The sequence below is a fragment of the Nycticebus coucang genome, chromosome 2 (genome assembly GCF_027406575.1).
Source record: "Nycticebus coucang isolate mNycCou1 chromosome 2, mNycCou1.pri, whole genome shotgun sequence".
Classification (NCBI taxonomy): domain Eukaryota; kingdom Metazoa; phylum Chordata; class Mammalia; order Primates; family Lorisidae; genus Nycticebus; species Nycticebus coucang.
Window position 1 is genome coordinate 39,242,390 of NC_069781.1, and position 27,842 is coordinate 39,270,231.

General features: G+C 47.5%; 1 protein-coding gene across 1 annotated transcript in view; it reads left to right on the forward strand.

Moving 5' to 3' along the window:
• GABBR2 (gamma-aminobutyric acid type B receptor subunit 2) overlaps positions 1-27,842 on the forward strand; it is a 396,872-nt gene that overhangs the window by 108,302 nt on the left and 260,728 nt on the right. The window contains exon 2 of the mRNA XM_053572972.1: positions 14,208-14,345. Coding sequence (XP_053428947.1) covers positions 14,208-14,345 — 138 coding nt within the window. The remainder of the gene's footprint in view (positions 1-14,207; positions 14,346-27,842) is intronic.

The following is a 27,842-nucleotide window of genomic DNA, read 5'->3' on the forward strand; positions in this document are numbered from 1 at the left end:
GCACCTCCCTCTGGCCTTCCAAAGGCTGCTTCTCTTGAAGTTTTGCTGGCTACCTGGTCAACGGCCTGCAAAAGGGCTTCCCAGAGTGAGTCATTCACCTAAACGAGTGCATCTGCTCCCTAAGAACCCCAGGAGACCCTGCCCTGGACTCCACCCCCACGAGGAGTTCCTCTTCCTGGAGCCCCACTCCCCACCCAGCTCCTGGTTGTGTCTGTTTGCTGATCTCTCAGTCTAGCAAGGCTCCAAGCTGACACCCGTCGGCCCCTTTTCTAGGCAGGGAGAAGCGGCATTCTTCAGTGAGTCCAGGGGCAGCCCCATGTGCTGCAGCCTGGGCTGGGACCACTTAGTGGGATCTCAGCCTGGGGATGGATAGTTGAACAGGTCCTGGGTCTGGGGCTATGGACCAAGAGGACGCACTGGTCCTCATGGAGGAACTGGAGTCTGGGAGCTGGGTTTTGACATGGGAACACACTCAGGTCCAAGGCTGCCTGTGCATCTGGACCTCTAAAGTCGCCTACAGCCCGGGAGATTGGGGCATTGAAGAAATCACCTCTTAGATTTTCCTCTGAAATCAGGTGCTGCAGCAGGTCAAGCTGCAGAGAGGTAGAAAGATTCATGGACAGACCTGGGGAACTGGAAGAGCCCTCAAGTAGAGTACCTGGTCATGGTGATGTGTGACAGCAGCCCAGCCCTCATCTATCAGGTGGCAGAGTGACCGTAACATCCCCAGCTGGAGGACAAGCAAGGCACATCATTAACTCCAGCTAAGCCGCTGCTGACCGAGGGCAGGCGCTTGAGGGATGAGTGTGGCTGCGGAAAGGGGGTGAAGATCCACCATTTATCTCTGACCAGGTGCCCAGTGGGTGTTTGAGCCTCTGGGTGAACCGTGGGGACAGCTCTGGCCCAGGTCCCAGGTGCTAGCTTTGGGGATATGGCTCCCCAGGGAAAGGCACTAGAATCGGCAGCTGGCCAGTTCTGGCCTGCCCAGAGCTGAACTTGGCAGTATCCCCAGGGTCCGGTGTCCTCACCTGGCTTTTCCATCTCTGGTCCTAGTGGCCTGGGACTCACATGGCCCTTGGAGGAAACTCCCCTGAGGTTTCCTTTCCTCCTGTTCCGGATCTGACCCTTCCCTTTGCTCCTCTCATATCCTGGCCCTACCTAGCTTTGCCACCCCCCCTACACTGGGACCATTGCACTGGTCTCCCAGCCTGCCCCCTGCCCTACCTCTCTTCCCTCTAACAATGTCCTTTGAGAAGTTGCCAGGGTTGCCCTCCTAGTCCTCATGGCTGGTGATGTCATTGTCAGGTTGAGGCACTTTTCAGAACCTCTAGAGTTTAATGGATATAGAGCTATTCAGTTTGTGATGATGAAAAACTTCTGGAAATAGATCGCAGTCATGGTCACACAACATTGTGAGTGCACTTAGTGCCACTGAAGAATACACTTAAAAATGATGGAAAGGGCAAAACAGAACAAAATGAATCACCCCAAGGGGGTGCAACCCCCATACCCTGGCCCTCAGGGCCTTCAGAGGCTGCCTTAACCTCCCTTTCCTGTCTCACCTCTCACCCCCTCCCAGTCACCCATCTTACACTCCAGCACAGAGAACTCATTACTGTCCCAAGGTGCACTCTCTCTTTTCCTGGCTCTTTGCCTTTCCTCTTGGAGTTTCAGGATGAGAGTCTATTTCTCTACTTGGTGAAAGAATTGTTTCCACATCATCCTCCTGCAGGCTTCTCAAGGCAGTTTGCCTATCTCCAGATAGCTCTAAACAGACAGTGTTATCCCTAAGAGCAGAGGGTTAGAGTGTAAAAACCTGGGTGTGAGTGCAGGCTTCCTGACATAAACCTGCATGGTGTGACCTTGAGCTTGTCAGTTAGGCTCCCTGAGCCTATCTTTCCTCCTCTGTTAAATGAGGGCTAAAAATGGTGCCCACTCCATAGGGTTGTTGCAAATATTACATGAGATCCATTATGAATAATAAATGACATGATGTAAAGAATTTAGCACAGTGCCTGGAACATAGGTCAGTGTTAAACAAATGTTACCTGAATATGTATAAATCGAACCAAAATCTGGTCATGAGCACAAACAAAAATAGGCTGGAAGGGCTGGAGAGATTGGAGCCTAGAGAGGTCATCTGTAGTAGACTCCTTGATACCAGCTCTCTTCACCTGCCAGCCACATAGTGGGCTGCACTCTGACCCTTGCGCTTGGGCAGGGCCTTCTATGTCTTATGGGCCTTGTCCAGTCTGTGAGTTCCATCTCATTGCTGGGTGAACCTCTCCAGAGCCTTCTTTCCCCTCCTCCCTTGGCAACTGGCCACATTCAAGATGGCAGCTGTCCCATCAGCTTGGGCTCCCAGGTGCCTGTGATGAGTCGTGCCCCATTTGATGAGAGAGAAATCGACTTTTCCTGGGTCACCCACTGAGATTTAGGAGCTGTTGGTTGCCCCAGTGTGTTCTAGCCTCTCCTGATGATAAATCCACTAACTTGGTCTTCCCATTTGAAACACGAGAAGTGAAACAGATGAGGAAGGTCACAGGTGAGTCAGTGGCAGATCTGGGCCCACATGTCCTGTGCCTGACATAGCTGGTTTATTCTCTGTTTGGTCTCTTTCCTCATTTGTCTTCCCCATCTCCCTCCCAGGAAGGAAACTCCTGAGATTGATTGATCTGTCAATCAATAGGTCCCATGGAAGTCATGCACTAGTCAAACCCACACCTCAGAGGCCCTTAGTTAACGAGCTCCCCTATGGACCTGTGTCCTTCCCAGAGTGTGTTGCGGGTTACTTGCCAAGCCATCCACCAGCCGTCACACCTGGATCAATGCACCCACCTGGCCCCGGCCTCTCTCTTCCCCCTGTTGGCCTTCACCCTCTACCCTAGTTGCCATGAGCATCCCTGTAGAGCTGTGGTTCTCAACCTGTGGGTCGTGACCCCTTTGTAACAATGAAAATGCATCGCAGCATTAGGAATATTGAGAACCACTGCTGTAGAGCAAGCCTGCTTCCACCTCAGCATTCTGCTCCCCAGCAACTCCTCGCTGCCTAAGGGCAAAGAAAGCATACTTGCCTGGTATTCAGAGTTCCCTGGGGCGCTGGCTCAAGCCAGTCTGACTCCACCCATCCTTTCTCCTGCCATTGAACAAGACATGCCATTTCTTCCTCATCTTGCCACCTGTAAGCCTTTGCTCATGCAGGGAACTCGGCCTGCTGAGCCCTCCTACTACCTTTATCTCTGGTCCATCTTCCAAGCTCAGCTCCAATGCCACCTCCTCCAAGAAGTCTTGGCAGAATTTCTCAGTGTGATTTGAATATTCCTTCCTTTGTGCGTGACTTGTGTCTCTGCCGCAGTCCCTGCTTCTGTCCTGCCTTGTGTTAGGGAGTTTTGTTTGTATCTTCTCTTCTCCACTGAACTGAGAGAGCTCCGTGATTTCCAAGACTGGATGTAACCTTTAGGTGTCCCCAGCACCCACCCAGAATCTGGCTCTCCATCACCACCCAGTGAGTATTCACAGAGCGAATGAATGGTCTACAGCTTCCAATCAGCTCCTCCATTACACCACTTGCTGCGTCCACTACCTTATGTTTGCACATTTCACCCTCTCCAGATTAGGGATCCTCTGAGGGCAGGGACCATGTCATACTCCCTCCTCTCCCTTGCACCTGGCCCAGAACCCCAGCTGACACTGAGTCAAGGTGCCCCTCAAATATGGAGTGGAGATGGTTTAGTAGTCAGACTTTGGTCCCTCTTCAGAAGGTGCCCTGGGCCCCACCCCTAGGAGAAAGGCTGACAACTTGTGATATTTGCACAAACCTCTGGAAAAGAGCACCCCCCTCCTGACGGGCAGCCTGCACATGCTTTGCGTTTGTGACCCCGACTTTTAAAAATGTCACACCTGCATATGCAGGGAGACTTACTGACAGCTAATTAGGAAACGCAGTTTGTATCTAACAGTCTTTGAGAAACATTTTGTAAATTGGGTAATTGGCTTTAACAGTGCAGAGGAGAGATGTGTGCTATGGCTCCATCATCCCCAAATAACACGGTCTGTAGTCAGCCAGGAATTCAGAGTGACAGCTTCAGGGAGAATACAGAAATGCCAGTTTTTCTCAGTATTCAGGATGGACAGCCTGGCTCTCGGGAGACTTTTAGAAGCAGATGGTCTGTCCATCACCCCGGGGAAGGGGTGTGAAAAACTCAAGATGGCTGGAGTTAATAAGCTCTTTGGGACAGAACTATGGATGTGACTACTTTTATTTCAGGCTGTGTCCACCAGCAGGGATTGTAACTGCCAGGCAGCAGTAATTTAGTCCAGCCGGTATGTATTAAACACCTGTTTGGGGCCAATCCCTGTGCTAATCAAAAGGGGAGGACAGAGGAGAGTAGGACAGCCTCGTTCAGTGCACCTTAGTTATATCTGGTGCCCCTCAAATTCTGGTTTGACATCAGTATCCTGAATGACAGGGGAAATTTTTTGTAAATGTAAGGCTTACCTTCCAGCCTTTCCCATAGTCATTTCTTGCCTCTCTTTAAACTCTTTTCACCTTTCTCCAATAGTTTCCCAGGTATATTGATTCCTTCCTTATATTTCCAAAATACTTACAGCAGGTGAATGTTTGTTAGTGAGAACACCCCTATAGCCCGGGGGTTTCGTGTTTGAAGGTCATTTCTTGCTCATGTCTTCATCATGTGCAGCTTGGAGGGGTGTATTGGTTGGGTCCTCTGGGATGCAGATGCCCAGAGTTAGAGGGGTATTTCCTGGGGGAAATACCTGTGAAAGGAAAAGAGGAAAGATGGGCAGGGGGTGCCTCCAGACTGTAGGGCCCCCAAGGGAGTGGGGAAGGAAGTGGGGAAGGAAGGAGGCTCAGGCAGGAAGACTCTGAAGCAGCTCTGATCAAGTCCCAGCCAGACTCGGGCTCAGAGATTGCCCATAGTGGAGTTTCGTGCTAGCCAGAGATGGGCAGCCCCGTTCTACTACCATGCCCAGTCCATGGGTGAGGCTTCCTGAGAGGAGGTTAGCCTCCTCTCAAAAGTTGAGGCATATCCCACAGGCACTGCCACTGGAGGCTGTCAGCTCGTGAGGCTGCCCCCTTTGGGATTCTCTCTTGATGCGGTGATGCCTCTCTCCATCAGGGATTTGGTGTCTGGGGGGCTCCTCCCTGTCCTAGGTCCTTGGATTCTTCTCTCCTTACCCTGTGGATGGGAAGAGAGTACAGAGCAGCAGTGGGATGATTTCATAGGCCAACTTGGGCATGGTACCCATTACCTCTGCTCATACGCCCCACCCAAAACTCAGTGGTCACACCTAATTACAAGGGAGGCTAGAGAATGTCATGGTGCTGCGTGACTGTTCTGCGGAGACTAGGGAGAACAGAACGCGGCTATTGTGAAGTGTGGGTGTGAGTCCCAATTCTGCCCTGATACTCATTGTGTACAACTTTAAGCAAATTACCCTCTTACCCTCAGTTTCTTCGTCTATTAAAACATGGATAATAGTCCGACATGGTTCATAGGGTTGTTGGGAGGATTAACAACATATAAAGCAATTTGAATGGTGCCTGCCACAAATAAATGTTATGCGAGGGATTGCTGGGTTTTGCTATTTTTATTTTGGGATTTAACATGTCAATAAATATTGAGTACCTGTTCTGTTCAAGGAATTTTAATGGGTCACGTGGACTTACTGTTTCCTGGATACCTCCTAGTGCTTAGTACAATGGTCCGAAAATGTTTAAATAAATTCGTTGTAATGGCGAAACAATATAAGTGTGTTTAATTCAGTTGGCCATGGTGCGGGACTAATTTTTTAACATGATTTAGCAATAGTTGATATAGAGTCTAGTTCATGGGTTCAGAAAGTCACCCACAGACGAACAGAGAGAGACTTAAATGATATGAAAGCATTTTGGGTGTGAAAAGCTTCCAGTTTACAAATGAGTTTCAGTTTTTATAAAAGTGATGCATGTAAGTGCATTTTTAACCTTATTTTATTTTTATAACCAAAAAAATCAAGTTTTATTGGAAAAATAACAGGTTTAAAAGATACTTCATAAGAATACAAAATTAAGATAGCTGCTAATAGTGATAATTAAGCGGAATAGATAATTTAAAATTTCAGACATTGTGAGAATTAATAACCGTTAATAAAGAATAATGTGGTGTCCTAGCAGGGGTGTTCAACCTGCAGCCCACAGGCTGCATGGATATTATGTGAGTAGTGGTTGCATTTTTTATGTTTTTCTTTTATTATTGTTTGGGGTTCATCAAGGGTACAAAGAATTAGGTTACACTGATTGCATTTGTTAGGGAAAGTCCCTCGTAAGTGCATTTTTTAAAGAAATTCAAATAAAAAGGTATAAGGAAGAAAGTAAAAAAAAAAAATCATTCAAATCTCATTATCTTTAACATTAGATAACTCTCACCTAGACGTCTCTTTATGCATATACTACAAGTAGAGAGACAGACAGAAATAATTTTACAAAAGAGATCATTATTATATCCAGTTGAAAATTGGTGTTAAATTTTATTTATTTGCATGTAACAGAAGAAAAATAAAATAGAAGAAATTGCTCAACATTAAACAATTTTGCTTTCACTACAGAAAATATTTGTTTCTAAAATATCTCTCTAAGGGTGATAAAAGATTATGAAAAGCAGTGAGGTTAGAGTCTTGGCTTTTAAACTCCAGTTTTCAATTTTAGATGGTATTGATTAAAGCCCTTCTATGGTAGAAGAGGAAATTAGCAATCTTGCGATTCCTTCTCCCTCCTCTGCCTTCTGAATTTTATGTTCCATTATTATCTTCACACTGCCAGTTGTTTCATGTTAGATGGGTCCAGCTCTCTCCATCACTCCTTTTACCGCAGCCCTCCATTCCTGAGATCTATATTTTGATTCATCTTTTTGGTGGCTGGATTTTATCAAGTAGTTTCTTTCTCCTTGCCCTACCACCAACAAAGGCTCATAGGTGTTTTGCCACCAAGGTTCTCCGAGCTGATTTGGTAGTTTTTGCTGATGGTGAGTGCTGAATGATGCAGCCCTTCCAGGAGAAGGGCTATAGTCTGAAGCCACATTAACAGAAGTCAATACTCAGAATTCGGGAGGTGATCATTTCATTCAGCTCAGCACTGTGGCTAGGAGCACTCTGAACACATCAATAAGGAAAAGACAACCCAGTAGAAAAATGGCCAAAGTCACCCGTCCAAAAGGGGAAATACAGACAGCTTATAAACATATGGAAAGATGCCTTAACCTTTTTAGTAATCAGAAACATATAAATTGAAATGTGATATCCAATACCCACAAGACTGGCAACAATTAAAGTTGGCAAGGATATGGGACATGAGATCTCTCAAACATGCTGGTCGGAGTATGAATGGATCATACCATTTTGAGAACATACAGAAGACCCTGGGACTCAACAATTCTATTTCCAGGTTTATACCCTGAAGAAACTCTGCATATGTGTGCCACAAAACATGTATGGAAAAATTCAGCCATCTTGCTTACAACAGCAACCACACAAAACCCTGGAAGCAACCCAAGCATCCTTTGACAGAGGAGCGAACAAATAAAACAGCAGCTTATTCATACAATGGCGTACTACACAGCTATGAAAATTAATGAACTGCTATCTTCAGCCATGAAAATCTGACAAGCATAATATAGAGCCATAACAGCAAGTTTCAGGTGAAACTTACAACATGATTCTCCTTACGTATATGTTCACAAACAAGTAAAATTAAATGATACAGTGTTTAGGAAACATATGCATATAAAACCATAAAGAAAAGTTGCCTCCTATGTCACAGGCAAAAAAAAAGGACTATAAAGAAAATCAAGGAAAGATGTAAATGCAAAATTCAGGCTTAGGGTTCCCACTGGGTGAAGGAGGCATATGTGGGCACACAGGTTTCCAGCATAAGCCTAACATTGAGTGTTCATATTACTATTTTCATACCTTATGTAAGTTATTTGTATATAATATATTCTTTTCCATGAGTGACATTTTTCAAAATAATCAATTCTTATTTAAAATAAAACAGTGCTCTGAGATTACACTACTTGAAATTGAATCCTTACCATTTGCATGACCTTGAGCAAATTAATATTTTTGAGCCTCCGGTTCCTTATCTATAAAATAGAAATGATAATAGTACGGGTTGGGTATCCCTCATCCAAAATGCTTGGGACCAGAAGAGTTCTAGATTTGGGAATTTGGTGGTGGGGTGTGGATTTTGAAATATTTGCATTATCCTTACTGCTTGAAGAGCTCAACTCTGAAAATCTGAAATCTGAAATGCTTCAATGAGCATTTCCATTGAGCATCATGTCTGTGCTTTACAAGATTTGGATTTTGGAGCATTTCTATTTAGATTTTTGGATTAGGGATACTCAGCCTGTACTAACCTTATAATAATACTGTGAGGAATGAATATGATCATTTACATAAAGTTCTTAGTACTGTGACTAACATGTATTGAGGGCACAATACGTGTTAGTTAGTGTCATTTTCTGTACAGGGCAGGCAAGATGAATCTATTTGGGTACTGTATCCCCACATATCTGTGCCCGGAAGCCTTTCCAGGGCATGACCCCTATAATGGAAGGTTGCGAAACCCACTTGTATGAGGATAATTAGAAGAGCTAAGAGTAGTTTAGCCTAAGGACAGCCTTTGGAGTCACACAGGTTGAGGTTAGCTATCTGATTTCCAGGCCTACACAAGGAAGAACTTTCTAACAAGCATAGCTGGCCAAGGACAAATTAGCTCCCTGGTGAGGAAGTGAGACCCCGACACTGGATGACAGACATGTGCAGACGCTGCTGACTGTTCCTCGGGCAGGAAGTACAGAGGAGGACTTTCTAACGTGGGTGGGGCTGGACGTGTTAGCTTTTAAATTCTACTTCCATTCTGAAATTCTGCATGGAGCAACTCCCAGTTTCAAATGGGTCATTATTAACTCTGACATTTTCTTGGCATTTTTACATTTTAACTCTCAGCAACATTTTCTTTGAAATTTTTAAATCAAAAAAGTATTTCAATTCTTTAAAAATGAGATTTAAATGAAAATGGATTTCATTCTGGAGTCTCACTTTTTCATTTAAAAAAATTGATTTTCACGGCATTTGGATCTGTTCCCATTTATGAGTGCTGAATTTTAAGAGCTTATATGGGCCAATGATGACTTCTCTTCTAGGGAAAGAGAAGGCGTTGGCAATCAAACAGTAGACAGGAGTTTGGGGGTAGTGAGCATGAGCTACAGGAGACGTGGAATTAAAGGAAGGCAATGATGGAAAATGCTGGAGAGAGGAGGGAGGGAGAGAAGGCAGCAGTTACTGAGGGCCTACTGTGTGCCAGAGCTAGTCTCCAAGTGGCTAGACTGCAGATCAGACTCTGTGGCCGTCATTAAGCTTCAATCCATTGTGTGAGAACATGAGCCGTGGTGAATTACTTCCCATCTGCTGGTGAGGTTGTGGCCGTGCTAACCAGTTAGAATAGCGTCTAGAGGGGGGTTGGGGGTCTCTAGTGGAGGAGGTGGGGGGAATGGGAGAGCATGATAAACCTATAGCTTTCTCCCAGGACACAGAGCCCCCTGAGAGAGCCTCCATCAAAAGCCAAATCACTGAAACAAGACGTGGCATAAATAACATCTCAGAATGATTGTTTTGCCCAGAGAACAGCTCACTGAAAGCTGTCAGATAGACACCTTAAATGGGGTATCCAGAAGCTTCCAGCATTTCCCTGGCTTAAGCAGGGGCAGGCCTATAAGAAGGGGAGAGTAATAAATAGCCCTTAAGGAGACATCTCCAAGTGCAGCAGCCAGGAAGGCGGAAATGTGAAATACACATAAAATTGACTTTTGCCTGAGCTGGAAGGACAAATCCTGTGAAATGGCTGTGGCAAGGTGTCTGCAAGGAATCCCTTAGGAAATGAAAACTTTGGGAAGTTCCCCCATCATGTGGTGAATTGACCATCCAGTAAGTTCATTAACTTCCAGGGAGCAGCTTGTCTCGTGTGTGTGTGTGTGTGTGTGTGTGTGTGTGTGTGTGTGTGTGTGTGTGTGCAGCCAGCCACCTTGCATAGGTGACACTTGCCCACCCTTCTCGAGGCCAGAGACAAAATTATACTCTGGCAAGGACCTTCCGCAGCCATTTCCATGGTTTTCAAACATTTTTGCTACTGGCAATGAAACCCTCTTTTCAAATTAAGTGTTCTGTGGCACACTGATGCTGGTACATCAAACAGGTGGAAGAGGAAGCGAAGGTGAGGAGCCCAGAGTACCTCTCACTGGCCCTCATACCTCTCTGCTGGGTTCTAGGGCTGAATTTGAAAACCTCCAAACGGATCCATCCCCAAAGACTCAGCTTAGGTCAGCTGGAAGGTTCCTTTGTTTGGGACATGAATCATGTAAGGTAAAAAGATAAAGTATGAGAAATGAGGATAAAGAACAGCATTGAAAATAGGACAGACACGTCTTTGTGATTTTTATTTTGTTATTCACTGTAGAGGTGCTTCCTTTAGGGGAGCCAGGTGGGGCGTGCTTGGTGCTCAGTGGGTGGTTTTTCCTACTTCAGGCTAAGAGCTCTGATCAGGAGGAGGTCTGAGATTGCATTGTTATGGGGCCATGGTATTTTCTAGAATGCTGTTAGTTTTAACCTGCCCTTTGCCCACTGAGATGCGTTCTCTAGATTATTAGAAAGCTCTCAACTGGGAATCCAGAAATCCCTCTTCTAATCCTGGCAAGACAGTGAACAAATCCCTTCTCCTTTCTAGTCCTCGGTCCCTGCATCTGAAAATGAGGGCGTGAAATTAGCAATGCCCAGAGGTTTGGATTTCACTCAGCGCGAGAAGGAAGGCCATGGAACGGAAACTTACAGAGGATGGCAAACTTTCTAATTTGCTACATCAGGACATTAGAAACAAAGCCTTCCTACTGTCTATCATTTTATAACGGAAAAACCTTTCAATACCGCACAGACTATTAAGGACCTAACTATAAATTAAGAATAGTTCTTTAAATGGAATAAATTTAGCTTTAAGGAAATCCTTACAGAAGTGTATTAAAACTAGTAATGATTGAGTAAATCATAGTAGAAACAATTAAAACACGAACTGCTCTACAATATCCGCTTGTGCTCCACTGAGGGAGAGAAATGTTGCTTTCATTCAAGGAATGGGGATAATTAATACAGAGACCCAGAAGCAGGGAGAACTTAATCTTTCTTTTCTCCCTCCCTCCCTTTTCTCCTTTCTTTTCTCCTTTTCTTTCTCGGCAGAATAAATTAACTTGGCCAGTTTTAAAATTAAAAATTGCTTTATCTACTGTATATAACTCAAACTCCCTAGCCTGGAGTTCAGAGTGCCCAGGCCACCTTGTCCTTGTCACTTGTGGCCAAAGCAGGCCAGCTGCTGCCGTTCTGGTCTCACTTTCCCACCTCCTTGCCTGTGTTCGTGCTGCTCCTCCACCTACGGTTCCTGTCTCAAACGTTCCTTCCCCCAGAGCCCTCCCTGGCTCTCCCCGGGTGCCCTGCAGCCTGCATCCTTCTATCTCCTGCGGCTCAGAGCCCTGTCCACCATGTGAGGTGGTCCCTGTGCCTGGCCCTTTCCCTTCACCAGACGGTGAGGTCTCTGAGACCAGGGACTGACTGCTCTGGGTTTATTTCACTGTCCTTGTCAGCACCCACCACAGGGTGCAGCTCACAGGAGTGTCTCCAAGAAAGACTAGCCCTCTGTGATCTAGCCCACCCATAGAGTGGTCACTTAGGAGAAGGTGGAGGACAAGGACAAATTAAGAGGACACAGAATGGAGAGAAAGACAAGAATGAGGAGCATCAGGGGCTCCTCGGGCACCAACAGATATTTACAGTGTCCTTGTGGGGACCCTTGTCCAAGCCTTGGGAAGACAGCAAGGAAAGCAGTGACAAAACCCTTGCACTTGTGGGGTTTCCATGCTAGTTGAGGAAGTCAGTTAATATACACAGGCAAATGAAAGGTAGACAGGATGACTTAGGGTATTAGATAGGGTGGCATGTCAAAGAATGGGACATATTTTGTGTGGGGAGACCTGAAAGACGAGAAGGGGTGAGCTATGCTGAGAACCCAAGGAACTGTGTTCCTAGCACTTAAAACACAAAGTACGAAGAGCTAGAGGGAGGAAGGAAATTGTGTTTAACTTCAGGGAATGAGAAAAGGGCTGGGAAAGCTGTGCTTGACGAGGAAGGGTGAAAGTAAAGGAAATCAGGCCAGAGGGGAAGGCAGGAGGCTGGATTATGTGGCTTCTAAGTATGATAAGAAACACTAAAAAAAAATCATCCCGAACTTGTAAATAATAGAAAGATGTGATTATGTGATCACCCTAATACTTAGAGATTTTCATCTCTGCTTAAGGTCATCTGATTGAGGGAATTGAACTTTTCCCAATCAATTAAGACTCAGACATTTTGCACTTCCCTAAAACTGATAAATTATGCTGGTTGTCAATGATTTTCTTTTCTGTCCCTAAAGGTGATGATGGTTTTATTCTCCTGCAGGGCGCTAACCAGTTTTGTACCTAATTTAGCCATCTTATCTTATTCCTTAACATTTTCATTCACTGCAAAATCCCTGTTCCTCAAATTCTCTTTTGAGTCCATTTTGTCATCCTGCAGATCCCCTTATTAATGAGTTAAATAAAACTTTGACATGTGCTCACTACCGATTTTCATGTGAATTATGTCTTTAACCTTTTGAGAATTATATTCTGGTAGGAATTGGGTTTTAAATGCATGGAGAGCAGATGAGAAGAATTAATCTATGTTTGACTAAGAACCTGCAGACTGCTAGATGGCAGATGAGCTTAACAGGGAAGTGAGGTGCCTGTTAGAGCCAGCACCTTGTCCAGGGGAGAGATGGCCATGTGGCCTGAATGAGGGAAGCAGAGGTGGCGAGGTGGGGAGAGCCATCGCGGACTCTGACATTCATGGGCATCTGTGCTCTTCTGTCTGCATGTTGGATTGCCATGATCTCTTTCACTGGCCAGGTTTCCTCTCTAAGATGGGAGCTCCTTGGCAGGAGCTGCACCCAACTTATATGTCTCCTTAGCATCCAGCCCTGGGCTGAACCCAGAGTGGTACTTGGCAGGTGTTTGTTGATTGAGTTCTTCCCTTTAGATTTATTATCATGGTATTTTTTTTTTTCAATTATGGTAAAACAACTGTAACGTGAAATTTACCTTATTCACCCTCTTTAAGTGTCAATTCAGTGGCATTAGGTACATTCACACTGCTGTGCTACCATCACCACCATCTATCTCTAAAACATTTCCATCGTCCCAAACTGACACTCCAAACTCATTAAACAATAGCCCCATTCTCCCATTCCCCACCAGTCCTTGGCAATCACCATTCTACTTTCTGTCTCTATAAATTTGACCACCACAGGTACCTCATATGGGTGGAATCATACCATGTGTGTCCTTCTGGGTGGCTTATTTCACTTAGCATAATGTCTTCAAGTTTCATCAGTCTTGTGGCACGTATCAGAATTTCCTTCCTTTTTCATGATGACTAATACCCCATGGTATATATGCACCACAATTTGCTAATTCATTCATCTGTTGACAGATATTTGCTTTCTTTCTACCTTTTGGCTACTGTGAATGATACTGCTATAAATCTCTTCAAGCCCCTACTTCAGCTCTTTTGGGTGTTGATCTACAAGTGGAATTGCTGGATCACGTGGTCATTCCATGCTTAACTTCTTGAGGGCTACCTTACTGTTTTCTACAGGAGCCGCACCACCTTACACTCCCATTGATAGTGCACAAGGGTTCCAGTTTCTGTACACCCTTGCCAATACTTGTTATTTTCTGTTTGTTTGTTTGTTTTTTACAGTAACCATTTTAATGAATGTGGATCATCTTTTAAAATGTAAGTGGCCATAGAAAGGGGGGATTCCAGAGTGAGGCATCATTTTGGAAGCCTTTTCTCAATGTGCTTTGAAGGCACACAGCAGCAGGTGGAGAGAGGTCCTCCATTGGAGGACTAATCTTGAGGTTCTAAATGTTTAGGGGAGGAGAGTCAGAGTGGGGGTGCCATGAACATACTCAGCTCATAGCATGGACTCAAGGCTGATTTAGATTAGTTTGTGTGAATCCACTGTTGGCTCATGCCCCTGGGAAACACTGTTTCTAATTTAGAACTTTCTGTGTTTTTCTTATCAGTGCGATAATGCAAAAGGGTTGAAAGCCTTCTATGATGCAATAAAATACGGGCCAAACCACTTGATGGTGTTTGGAGGCGTCTGTCCGTCCGTCACATCCATCATTGCAGAGTCCCTTCAAGGCTGGAATCTGGTGCAGGTAAGGTCTGATTCACCTTCTGTTGGACGCTGTCTTTGGCCATCAGTCTTTTGCAGAAATGGTTCCTTGCACAATGTGATTCTTAAGTTGCCTGGTCAAAGCCTCCTGAACTAGCTACTAGATGATTACATAGCCTTCCACTGCCCTTACTGCCAGACCCCACTTGGCACAGCCCCACGGTGGGTCTCTAAAGGGCAGCCCTCATGCCACCATCATGTATTTGAAACACTCTGCGATCACCACTGATTTCCTAGCCCAGGCTGACATGCCTGTCCAGTGTTAGCTGCTGCTGCTGCTGCTCATGCAACACAGCACTGCCAGATACCCCATGTTCCCCCACATGCACCCCAGACTTTGGGCCTCAGAACCCTTCTTTCACTCTTCCTTTAACCAGATGACCCTCATCCACTTTCTGGTCAACCTCCCTCCCATACTGAAATTCTTATTTGTCCTCTAAGACTATCATTCCCCTCTGTTAAGCCTTTCCTGGTATCCAGGCCAATTATTTACCCTTTATACTGGCAGATTTTATGCACCATTGAATGCTCCACCAGTGCACAGATAGTCTGTTGTAGGTGAGACTCACCAGGGTCAGCTGTTATTTGGGATGAGTAAAGCATAGAAAAATATGACCACCAGGGGTGAGTGGGAGCCTACACACATGTTTATGCCTTTGCCCCATCCATTCACCTATCCATTCACCCATCCATCCATCCATCCATTCCTCTATCATCCATCTATCCATTACTAATCTATCCATCACCCATCTATCCATCATCTATCCATTATCCATCCATACAACTATCATCCATCCATCTATTATCTGTCCATCATCCATCTCGCCATCATTTATCCATCTACCATCCATCCATTCATCATCCATGTATCATTCATCCATCATCCATCTATATATCATTCATTCATGCATCCATCTATCCATCCATCCATCATCCATGTATCATTCATTCATCATCCATCTATCATTCATTCATTCATCCATCTATCCATCATCCATCTGTCTATCATTCATTCATTCATCCGTCTATCCATTCATTATCCATCTATCCATTCATCCATCATCAATCTATTCATTATCCATCATCTGTCATCCATCCATTCATCCATCATTCATCTATCTATCCATCTATCTGTTATCTATTCATCTATCCATCGTCCATTCATCATCCATCCATTTTTATCCATCTATCCATTCAGCCATCTGCCATCTATTTATCCATTATCCATCATCCATTCATCATCCATCGTCTATCCTTCTTGCATCCATCATCCATTTATCCTCTCATCATCCATCCATATATCCATTATCCATCATCCATTTATCATTCATCCATCATCACCCATCCACTCATCATCCATCCATCATTCATTCATCATCCATCTATACATCCATTCATCATTTATCTATCCATCATCCATTAATTCTCCATCCATCTATCTATCCATCTGTCCACCATCCATCCATCCATCCATCCATCATCTATTCACATATCCATCATCCATCCATCCAAAAAATATTATGGAAAACTTACTATGTTCCTGGAATTTTGGTAGACATCAGGATTATAGTGCTGAAAGGGATGGACATGGTCTCCTTCATTTCAGATTTTACATCCTAGGAGGAAAACAGTCAAGAAGGGAGTAAATAAGTGAAAATAATACTAAGAGCCAGTGGTTATATATGTAAGGCCTACTATGTGGCAGACACTCTTCTGAGCATATAAATGCATTAACCCATTTAATCCTTATAACTACTCTATGCGGTAGGTACTATTATCCCAATTGTATAGATAAGGAAACTGAGGCACAGAGAAGCTTAAGTAAGTAAGCAACTTGCCCAAGGACTCACAGCTAATAAGTAATAGGGCCAAATTTTAACTCAGGCAGTATGGCCCTTAAAATTGGACCATAGAAAGAAAACTGGTCTCCGACAGAAGTAAATAGGGTGATGTGCTGCACAGTGACTGCCATGGGACACTCAGGAAAGGCCTCTTACATGAGGTGACAATTGAGCTGAGACCTAACGGGTGTAAAGTAGCCCACTGGGGCAGAGCATCCCACATCCGTGAATGGAATAGCAAATGCAGGCAGGTAGCTTGTGATAGAAGGGCCCTAGCATGTCCATGGAACAGAAAATGGGGCAGTGGGGCTGGAACATGGGAGGCGAGGAGTCAAGATGTAGAGATTTAGAGTGAAGAGGCAAGCAGGAGCTAGACCATGTAGTAGATCAGTTTTTACTCCACTTGCATAGACTGGTGACCTCCTCTGAGTCAGGTTATGGGAGTAGAGCCCATGCTTACAGCCAAGAGGGACAGGAACACAAATATGAGGAAAGTGTGATGAAGGAGAAATGGGGGCTCAGGGGGAGTGCCCCCCACTCAGCCCCAGGTCACAGAAGGCTCCAGGGCAGGTGCTACAGGAGGAGAGGGTGTTGGACAGCCAGGATGTGGGGGAGAGCACCGCTGCAGAGGAAACTGGGTGCACAAAAGCGCTAAGTGGGAAAGCGTGTGGGCTTGAGGAGCCGTGAGTCATTTGTTGTGGCCGGAGCAGGCCACACTGATTGTGGGAGGATGCAACAGCAGAGGAGGCCAGAATAGCAGCTCAGCATGCTACAGTGCAAACCTAACCACATGCCTGGAAGCCAGCATAGCTCAGTGTGTGGAGGGAGCTGGCCTCAGGCCCTCCTGCCCCAAACAGCTGTGAGACCTTGGGCAAGTCACTTAGCTTATCTGGGCTTGAGGCTCCTTTCCTGAATACCCAATAGCACCCTCCCCACTCATCAGAGCCAGGTGCTGCCCCCTCTGAGCCTCAGTTCCCTCCATAATGCAAGTAGTAACAGGACTGCTTTCATAGGGTTGTTGTGTGGACTGAAAGGTTGAAAGTGATTGGGGCTGTGCCTGGCGCATAGAGAGCTCAGATTGTTACTCAGTGTTAGCTCTGCCCTGTCTCCTCTCACTCCTCAAGTTGAACACCCCAATTACTTGACATTCCTGGCCTTTCCTGCATTCCCACCTTTTCTTACACGGTTCCCACTGCCTAAAACATTCCATTTTCACTATATCCAGTGTTTCAAGTGCTATTTCTTCTTTGAGACCCACCTTAAATGCTGCCTCCTCCAGGAAGCCTTTCTTGACTACGACTAGGAAGTTACTAAAGTAGGCCCCCTAGAAAGTCTTTTCATCCCTTCCCCCTGTTTATTCCTAACAGAGTAGCCCTCCACTGGAGATCCATCTGCTCTACCCGTCTCTCTCTTAGGGTTTTGCCGATGTGGGGACACATTTACACATGTTGCTCTCCCTGGCTGGGCTGTGAGCTCCTTGAAGGCAGAACCCAGGCCCGGGTTACATCTGCTTTTCCCCATGTCTCATATTTCTCAGACTTCTTAAGATGGCAGCTGAATGGTCAGAGGGACGGAAGGAGGCAGGGAAGGATGGAAGGACAGAAGCATCTGCAGATGGACATTTTGCCCAGGAAATCCCCTGCCCAGAAGGGAATCCAAAGAGCTTCCAGCTCCTCAGCCTCACTTGAAACTGTCTGCCTCTCAGAATTCTCTGAGGAGCTGCGGGGACAGGCACAGGGTTGGAAGCTCCTGGTTTCAGCATGAGCAAGACTGGCCTCCACCCCCCAAGGGGTTGACAAGTCAAGAACTGGGGATTGTGTTGGTTATTTATTAACTGGGTAGCAAGTTACCCCTACATTTAGTGCCTTAAAACAGTGGCTTAAATTTATTATTTGATTATTTTTATGGGTCAGGCATGTAGACCCATGGAATGGCTTATGTCTACTTCATGGTGTTTGAGGCCCAGATAGAGAGAAGATCTGAAGGCTTGGCTAGGGCTGGAGGACCTGTTTCCTCTCCACGTGGTCTGTCCATAGAGCTGCTTGAGTGTCCTCATGACATGGCAGTTAGCTTCCCCCATTGGGAGTCATCCAGGAAGCCAAGGCAGAGGGGGAAAGACTCTTTGGATCTAGCTCTGGAAATTCCATACCATGCCTTCTGCTGCATTCTATTGATTACACAAATCAGCTCTTATTTAGTGTGACAGAGGAGCGCCGAGATCTAGTGGGGGGGTGAAGATCACCAGGCCCAACCGGGAGGCTGTCTGTCATGGTGACTAACATTGCCCAGCAAGGAATCCTTGACCCTGACACCCTTCCCTTTGAAGGATAAGAACTCTTGTTTATCCTTCAAAACCCTGGATAGGCCTCGCTTCCTCTGAGATGCCTTCCCTGATCTCCCTCCTTCTGTGTCTCCATTCCCTACCCAGATAGTAAGTGACTTATTCCTTCCTCCTGTACAACAAGGGGTGATATCTCCTCCAACGGGGTGAAAATTGGTTCTTGGGTGAGAGGAGAAGATCTTTATTTCTTTTTTTAAGCATAGATATGCACACAGTACATGAACAATTATATGTGTGTCTGTGGTATTACAATTTCATGAGGGGCCAGGCCAGGTTAGGAAAAAATATCCAGAAAGGCTTGTTAGGAGACTGATGGTGAAAAGGAAGCTGAGAAATATTGTTTCAAGTCACTTCTATATTGTGTAGGTATTCTGTTATTCAGTAAACTACACGCTGTGAAAAATAATAGATCCTATGCCCCTGAGCTTCTTGGCAAGGGGCCCCCATTTTCTGTATCCCCTGGTTCTCAATGCCTAGTGCAGGGCCTGGCCCAACTGCAGCTGCTCACTGAGTACTGCACTGTGCAAAGTGCACAGGATAGTCTGGGAGCCTGACACCCATGGCGGGGCCTCATGCCACCTGGACCCAACCATGCAAGGCAGGGGTCATGGACATGCCTGTGCTTGTGGGGTGGTGGACATGCCTCCACCCCACAACCACTCTGCACTTTGACAGTCTCCTTGGGAGATGACACTGACACTTTGCTGCCCCACCATTTGCTACTAGACCCTGGGGCCAAATCAAGGGCCCCAGCAGGAAGTGGATGGGGGATGCTGCGGGGCTGGGAACTGGCCAGTGTGCAAGAGTATGGTGCACTCTAAGGTAGAATGGTGGATGAGCCAAGGAGAGCAGATTTCTCCCAGCCTTGGGGAGCCAGGCAAGGAGGATATAGGAGCAAAGATCTGTATCCTGATGGGGACTAGCCTAGGAGCCTGCATTTCTACCCTCCCCCCCCCAGGGAATATGGATCCATTTGTTATGAGCCAGACTCTATGGATCTCCCAAGCCACCCCCAGTCCCCAATTCAGGGAGTCTGAGTTTGCCTCCAGAGATGGTGGAGGGGCGGATGGATGGGTCTGCAGGTGCTCAAGGGATTTGATCAGTCCCTTAACTTATTCAAAACTGGCCTGTGAAAGAGAGTTTCACAAATGGGAAAATGCATGTAATTTGTATAATTGAAAAGGAGCTCTGACTGCCTTTTGGGGGAGCAGTGCTTGCTGGACAGAGACAGCCTGGAATGTGTAATCAGTTGTTTCTGTTTCCTGGTGCCATAAAAATAGGGAGTTGTACACCAGAGGGGTGAAAACTCACCCTGGTGCTGAAATCGGTTAAATTTAACTTTTGCCTTTTACTGGGCTTCTTGATTCATGGTTGCTATGAAGTTGATATTGTTTTAGTCATGATATGAATCACGTAGCCACTCCTCAGATCCTCCATCTACAGACAAGGACCTGCTGAGTCTAGGGTCTGGTGTGCAAATGAGGGTGGCTCTGTCCCTTTCTGGCCTAGTCAGACCTTGCCCAGGCGGCAGGGCTCAGATCTGGGAAGGAACAGGTCATGACCTGAGAATGCATCAGGGAAGGGTGTTGACATTGGAGAATGGAGCACGTTCAGCTGGAGAACACACAGGGCACTGAGGAGGAAGGGGGAGCCTGGGCCTCCAGGGCTGTGTTGCTGTCTTTGAGAGATTGGCTGGTTCTGTCTGATGTAAGCTGGGGAGGGTGGGAGTAGGAGCCATAGTTGAGGTTAGAGGGGGGCAGGGTCTCCAGCCCCAGCCCTGCCCCTGGGGCTTCCAGCATACAGCAGGCTGCCTGGCTGTGAAGTCATGAGTCCTCCGTGGCCTGCAGTTCTCTGAGCAGTCCAGTTTCAGCCAGCTCTGCTGCTGGGAAGGTTCAGTAGGTAGAGACCAGGCTGGGGCTCTCAGATTATGAAGAGTCACGTATCGGGGCTGGTGATGTCCTCATAGCAAATTCTGGGACTCCACTCTGATCCGGTCTAGGTTAGGAGATTCATTCAATCCCACATGGACTGTATGCCCCACTCTCACAGCCTCAGCCATTTCAGTACCAGCTGGAGACATGGCAGGCCAGGTGCTCTCTGAGGCCTGTTCGTCTCCCAGACACCTGGGCTCTTTACCAAATGCTGCTGGTACACAGAACTTCGATGTATGCTCCCTGCGTGGGAAAGAAGACATGGAGGAGGTCCCAAGGGGATGCTGCTATGACACATACCCCAGTGTTGCCAGCATAAAACCCGTCTGCAGGGTGTGAATGGGGGGCTCCATCACCTTACTCAGCCCCCTTCATGCCCTTCCTGCCGCTGGCTGCTCCCTCTGCCTTTGTGGTCTCCCTACTTGGCAGGACTGTGCTCATCCTTTGTGGCACGCTTGGATACCCCTCCTCCATGAAGCACCCTCTGTTGCCATCCCTGTGCTCCGTCACCTGGAATCCCCCAGGCCCCCAGGGCATTTGCTGCCCTGCACCTGCCCCACCCAGGCTTGGAGCTGTCTGGGTTGGAGCCCTGTCTCACCCAGCCCTGGCCCCCGGCCTGGCACAGGTCCAGCACCAGTGTGCAGTGGTGCTCAGGGAGCCTTTGCTGATGGAGAGCCAGATGCCTGCCTTCTAGGGCTGGGCTCACCCCCCAAGGTCAGAGGACAGATCTTCAGAGCTTGCCAGACCTGAAAGCACCCAACGGTTCTCCAGAAGCAGCTCCTTGTTAGAGGGTCGCAGAGGGAGACCCAATGTGGCCTTTAGCTCAGGCTCAGCTCGCATTTCCCATCTCTGGACTCCTGATTTCTAACTGCTATGTTTCCTGTGCAGTTTTCTCAGGCCCACACAGAATCCTGTCCTCCGAGATCTGAGGTGCCTTGCATCTGCCCCTACCTTGCACTTTAGGGGGCAGCCCTACAGCTCTACCTTTTGAAAGGATGGGGCTTAAGGAACAAGCAGGAAAGTTTGGAGCTGGGTAGGGAAGATGGAGACAGGGTAGCTTGAACAAGAAGAGGAAGCAGAACCCAGCAAAAGTCCAAGAGATGCTGGCGAGAGGGGGTTGACATCCTTAGAGACCAGCACCAAGCTCCTTTTTTCTTGGGAGTGAGATGATCGCTGCCTCAGCTTGCAGACAGAAATAGTCTAGCTGATGAAAATAAAGTCAGATTCCTGAAGGGATAAAGGGCTGCTCATAGGAAAACGCAAACACTACATCCTCAAGAACTGTATCCCGCAGAGCCTGTCCTTTAAAAGGCAACGGCAGCAGATTATTAAATTGGAGATGCATTTCTCCTGGCTCCAGCCCCAGCCTCCCCTCGGCAGCCCACCCTGCCTTCTGGCCCGCCTTGGCACTCCCCAAGAACCTTCCTGGGAAGGAACGTTTCGGCTTGTGTGATGTGGCTGTCTCCTTGGAGAAGCTCTCGTGAGGGTGTGGAGACAAGGGGGACATTCAGGCGAGAGGATGGCGACTCTCTGTGTAGACACACTAGATCTGAGTCCCAGTACATTCAGGACCTGATTTCTGAAAATTCTGAAGCATGCCTGCTTTTGACATTTAAAAACAAATCAGTGGAAATTCCCAAATCAGGCCTTTTGCTGTTTACTGAATTCTGGCTTTGCTTTAAACTGTCCATCCATGCCATTTTGCTTCATGGGAACAGAAATTTTGTGATCCCACTTGATTTTCTTGAGTGATTATTTTATTCAATAGTAGGTTGTCTGAGAAATCAAATGATTGCTTCTTAGCTGTGGGTTGTAAAATTAGATTCACAGAATGGCAGAGCCCCCATAGGTTCTTGGCAGTCTTTGGCTCTAGTGTGCCCACTGTACATATGTACAGATGGGAAACAGAGGCCCAGCAGGGCAGGGCCTCACTGAAGTTCTTAAAGTGTCAGCAGCACCAGGTTCGGTGGCTGGTGGCTCATCCTCCAGTGCTTTGCTGTATATGCTATGGTCTTATTTTCTCTGTTTCAACCTCATTTTCTTTTATATAAAATGGGCAGAGAAAACCTGCCTTCTCTATTTTGTGCAGATGTGAGATCAATGAAGTCTTTTCTTTTTTCTTCAAGTGAAAGCACACAGGGGTCTTCAAACTTTGGCCTGCGGGCCACATGAGTGGGTGTGATTGTATTTGTTCCCGTTTTGTTTTTTTACTTCAAAATAAGATACGTGCAGTGTGCATAGTTTTTCTTTTAACCTATAGTCCGGCCCTCCAACGGTCTGAGGGACAGTGAACTGGCCCCCCGTTTAAAAAGTTTGAGGACCCCTGAACTATAACATGGTAGCTGTTGATCCAATGACTAGGACTTCTTGGCTAGGAGCAGACCTCTGATTGTGGCTGTTGAGGTTTGATGCTTTGCGTGGACACTAAGGGTTATTTACCCTGGCACTGTAGACCCTGAAACTACGGGGGTGGGGGCAGAATCGGCTCTATCCAAAAAGATGTTCAAAGTGCCCAGGAGTCAAAACCTCAGCAGGCCAGAATCCCTGGCCACGTGGCTGACACACCCTGGCCACAGAGTATACGAGGGAGACCACTTAGGGGTGGCAGTGTGATTAGACACAGCTGGACACTTTGCTGCTGCTGCTCTCTAAGAAAGAATAGAGGCCAGGAATCCAGGGCGGGCCGCAGCCATTTCTTGCTGCTGGTCTCCAGAGGGGCCATTTAGCACATTAATAATCTATGAGCTGCTTCCACCTTCTGGATTCATTAAAAAAAAAAAAAAGAGGAGGGGAGGAGAAGAAGCAGTGGTATTAAGGCCACACACTGTGGGCCAAGCAGAGGGGTGGGACAGACCCAAGGACCAGGGGCCTTTGGCCCATTCTTCCTGGCTGTGTTGTTGGATGCTGTGGCAGAAAGTCCTGCATGATGCAAGAGGAAGCTTGGCAGCTTTTTGTTGGGATACAATAGTTAGAAGGAAGTAGGGGCTCTCAGTAGAGTTTCATGACACAGGAACCAGGAGTTGGTTTGAGGCAGGACCAGTGGTGGCCATGGCAATGGAGGTGCTTGCCTAAGTCATTCCAGGGACACAGGGCCACCAGGCAGGAGAGGCTGCATGCAGAGCCAGAAGGTGCAGAGAGGGGCATGTGCGTGCAGCAGCCAAACAAGACCATGCTGGCTGGCACGGCCCCTCCCATTTGCCCCTAGTCATTGGCTCCAGCCACCCCAAGTTCCTTGAGGCTGCTCAGCTGCAGGGCACTCTTTGGAGCCTCCAACTGTCCCCTGAGCAGTCCCCATGCCTGCAGCCTGCCCTCAAATATGATTTCTTTTGCAGACACTTCCCTTATCTCTCCTGAGTGAGCTGGTGAGTTCCTGGCTCCCCTGAGCTTCTGGGCATGTTTTGTGCATCAACCCCCTTTCAGCCCCATCTCTGCCCCAGAGTGTCATAATTCCCTCCATTTCTGCCTCCCTCATTATACTGTGGCAAGCCAAGGATGCTGGGCCTGTTGGATTCATGTCTTCAAGCCTGGCCCCTCCCTAGGGTAATATGTATGAGGGATGGGGGGCAAATTCATTTCTTTTTTTTCTTTTTCTTTTTTTTTTTTTTTTTTCCAGTTCCTGGCCAGGCTGGCTTTGAACCCACCACCTCCAGTATATGGGGCTGGCGCCCTACTCCTTTGAGCCACAGGCGCTGCCCGGGGCAAATTCATTTCATAGCTTTGCGCTGGTTTGAGGGACTAGCTGCCCTTCACAGGCCAAACCCCATGCCCTCAGTGGGAGGGCGCAGACCCAGCTCACACATCCAGCCTGGCTTGCATGATCCTGGCAGTACCCACAGGTCTTCTCACCCATTCATTCATTCACTCATTCAGCCACTGACTCAGGCTCCTAGCCATTCATTCATTTTCTCTCACCTGCTGTATACACCCCCGGGTTCTCCCACCAGTGCAGATCCACACCCAATACTGTCACTCTGAGAGAGTGACAAGACAGTAGTGCAGGAGCCAGACAGAGGACTGGGATTCAGAAGCTCTGGGTAATGGTTCCTTTGATGTCTGTCACTGAAAGCAAACTGGGGCAAACCAGCAAGCCATGCCCTGAGCCTCACTGAACCCATCTGTGTAATGGGGCTAATCCTGCTGGCCATTCTTTTGAGACTAATGAGAGGTTAGGTGGGACAGGGAAAGTGGAGCTGAGGCTGATGCCTTTGGGATCAGAGACACCATCCAGGCCCTGGCCAGAGGGTGTTCCTTGGAGGTTTATTAGTCTCTATTTGTCACCAGATCCAAAGTTTTATGGATGAAATGAACCATCACAGACCAAAAGGGTGATTCAGAACAGAAAGATTAAAATAGAGGACTTGCAGGAGAGGCGAAATAAGCCCACCACAGCTGTTAGAGGGCACATAAGCTCTTTTTCTTTTTTGCTGCATTTTCAGAGAAGCAGAGGAGGGTTAAGGAAGGGCAGGGGGTTCTCCGGGGCTTGGTGGATCCCACTCCATTCCTGCCAAGAACCCACCCCACATCTTTGCTGTCGATCCGGTGAAAGATTCAATTCAAGGTTCTGACCCCCATTTTTAATTCAAGACCACAGTCTCTAAAGTAATATCAGTTCCCAGTGTGTAACTCTGACGGCCTCATTATTTATGCATCTTTCACTGCCAGCCACGTCAACCCCTTTCTGGGAATATGCAGGGTGTAAATAATTCATTCTAAATAAATAAATCACTCGCACTACTTACAGTATGGCTGGTGCAGCTAGTAATCGGCACAACCGCAGGTTACATGAAGTTGAGTTTGGAATTACAGGTTGAGTCTGGAAGGAACTGGAGAGGGAATTAGGAAACAAACTCCCTCTGGGTGACAAACATGAGAAATGGGGATAATACTAGCCTAGTAGGGTTGTGGTGTGGGGGAGAAATAAGACCTGTGTAGGACCTGGCGCTGGGCACCCAGCAGGCACTTAATGTTACTCTTTAAACATTATTCCTGCAATTCATGAGTGAAGGTTACTATCCTCTTGAGGAAATTTCACTGCAGTGAACTTCTGTACAGCTGTGGCTCTTAAGCTTTTGTGGGCATCATGATCGCCTGAGAACTTGCTGAAATACTATACAAAAGCCCACCCATGTTTGCCTAAGACTGAAGCTGTCCCAGGATCAGTATTATAACCAGGAAAGTCCCAGGCAAACCCAGATGTGTCAGTCACCCTCCCCAGCTCTGGGCACGCTGAGTGATTCTAATGCTTGATAACTATGAGAACCCTGACTTAGGAGAGGACCCTCCGCACCCCAAGCGGAGCCTGGGTGGCTCACGGAGGGGATACTAAGAGGGGGTTCAGGCTGTATGTGTGGGGGCAGCCCAGGCAACTCATTCTCAATATGGTACAGTCTCTGAGGTGTTTCATTGTCACCCATCAAACAACTTGTTCGGGGCCAGGACAGTCCTTGCCCATCTGAGCTTTCTTGTTTGATGTGGGACTGTCAGGGGAGACAGAGTGGGATAGCCAGGATCACCAGTTACAAATCAGAGTCCCAGGTGCACTGATCGGCATCTGTTGGGAAAGATCCTGGAACCTGATTTTTAACAAGTGCCCTGGGAAGTTCTCCATGTCAGGGAAGTTTGGGAAACACTGCTCTAGAGATTTCCATCCCCTAAAGCCATGTCGTTCATGCCACAGTGGAGTGTGTTAGACATGCAGACCCCGGGGCTCTGCCCAGACTTCCTGGCCTGGATCTAAATCCTAACAAGCTCCTATAGATGGTCCTTGCTGCCTTAAAGCGCCTCTCCCCTGCATTACCTGGGGCCCTGAGGAGAAGCCAGGTGTGTCAGTGGTGGGGGAGGGGTTTTGAGAGAGGTGTTCTGGCTTCTGAAGTTGGCTTTAGGGAAACACCTTCTGATCCAGCCTCAAGGATCCACTTTCAGAATGTCGCTGTGAAAACGCAGGTGTACTCACGTCTGCGGCTGACTCTGAACATCCTGGCCATCAGCCTCATGGGCGCTTGTCAAACTGCCCAGTGTGGGACACGTCTGACATGCTGACCCAGGAGTCTCTGTCAGCCAACAAGACCCCCACCCCATACTGGCCAGAAGCACAAACAGGGGTCCTGTGGCTCTGATGAAAAAGCAATGGGCAGGGCACTGGGCCTGGCGTGAGGAGACCTGCCTTCCTAGCTGCTGGGTGACTTTGTACACACCACAGACCCTCCCCGGGGCCTGAACGTCTTCTCCCCTGAATGTCTCGTTTTTCTTCTGGGACTGTTGTGAGGCTCATGTGAGGCAGGGCTCGGGCAGGCCCCAGGGTGCACGCAGCAGCACAGCACTGGTGGCCCCGACTGCATTCTGTGCATGTGAGGCGTGGGGGAGACGGGGAGAGGGGGGAGGGAGGCTGAGGTTCACATCCAGGCTTTGACACTTACCTGCTGGGACTGCAGGCAGATTACCCAGCCTCTCCCAGCACCTGTCTGACTTGACAGTGGGATCACACTGACCCTGGGACAATTGTTCTTCACCCTCCTTCTCCCTCCTGGGGGCTTCCACTCTAGGACACAGGTGCCCAGCTGCCTACTGGTCTACCATCTCAGGTAGAGGCAGAATCTTGGGATCTGGGAGCAGCTTCTGGGAATAGCTGTGTGGCCTTAGGGGCTTCCTATTGCAAAGGGCTTGATAATCTTGATCATGTCCTATTTTCATCCCCTGCTGCCCACCTTAAACCTGCTGTCATCTCTCTGGGGCCCTCGCATATGATTTCCCCTGGTCACTAAGGCTGGACGCCCCCCCGCATTCCTGCACACTGTGAGAAGAGCCAAGCGGGTGGTGAGTGGCCAGGGCCACGTGTGCGTGTAATGCCCATAATAGAGGAACAGCCTTTGCAACTGTGCCAGCTTGTCACCTTGGATGTCTCTTGATCCGCCAGAGCCCCTACGAGTGGTCTCTCTAGGAGGGAGCCCTGGAGGTTCCAGACCCCCAGCTTCTGTGGCCCCTCCCCAGCCTGTGCCAGCAAGGAGCTTCCTGCCGTCTACAGAGGCCCCAGGGCAGCACGTGCCTCTTGACACAGGCTGTATTCCCCTTGTGAATCATTCATGACCCACGCACACCTGCGCGCGCACACGCATACACACACATCACTTTTATACTTATTACTCATCTAGTAACTTGATGTGTATAAAAAATAAATGGTTCCTTTGAACTCAGAAAATAGATGGATTGGTTGTTGGTGAAAATCAATAAGTATGCTAAGTGTTTCAAGTAGAGTACTTATAGTTCTCCTCTGCATGGTTTTATAATGAATGAGTTGATTTTTTTTTAATAGAGCATAGTCTACGTTATACAGAAGGCTTTCACTTTGAATCGGTTTACTAAGAAGATTA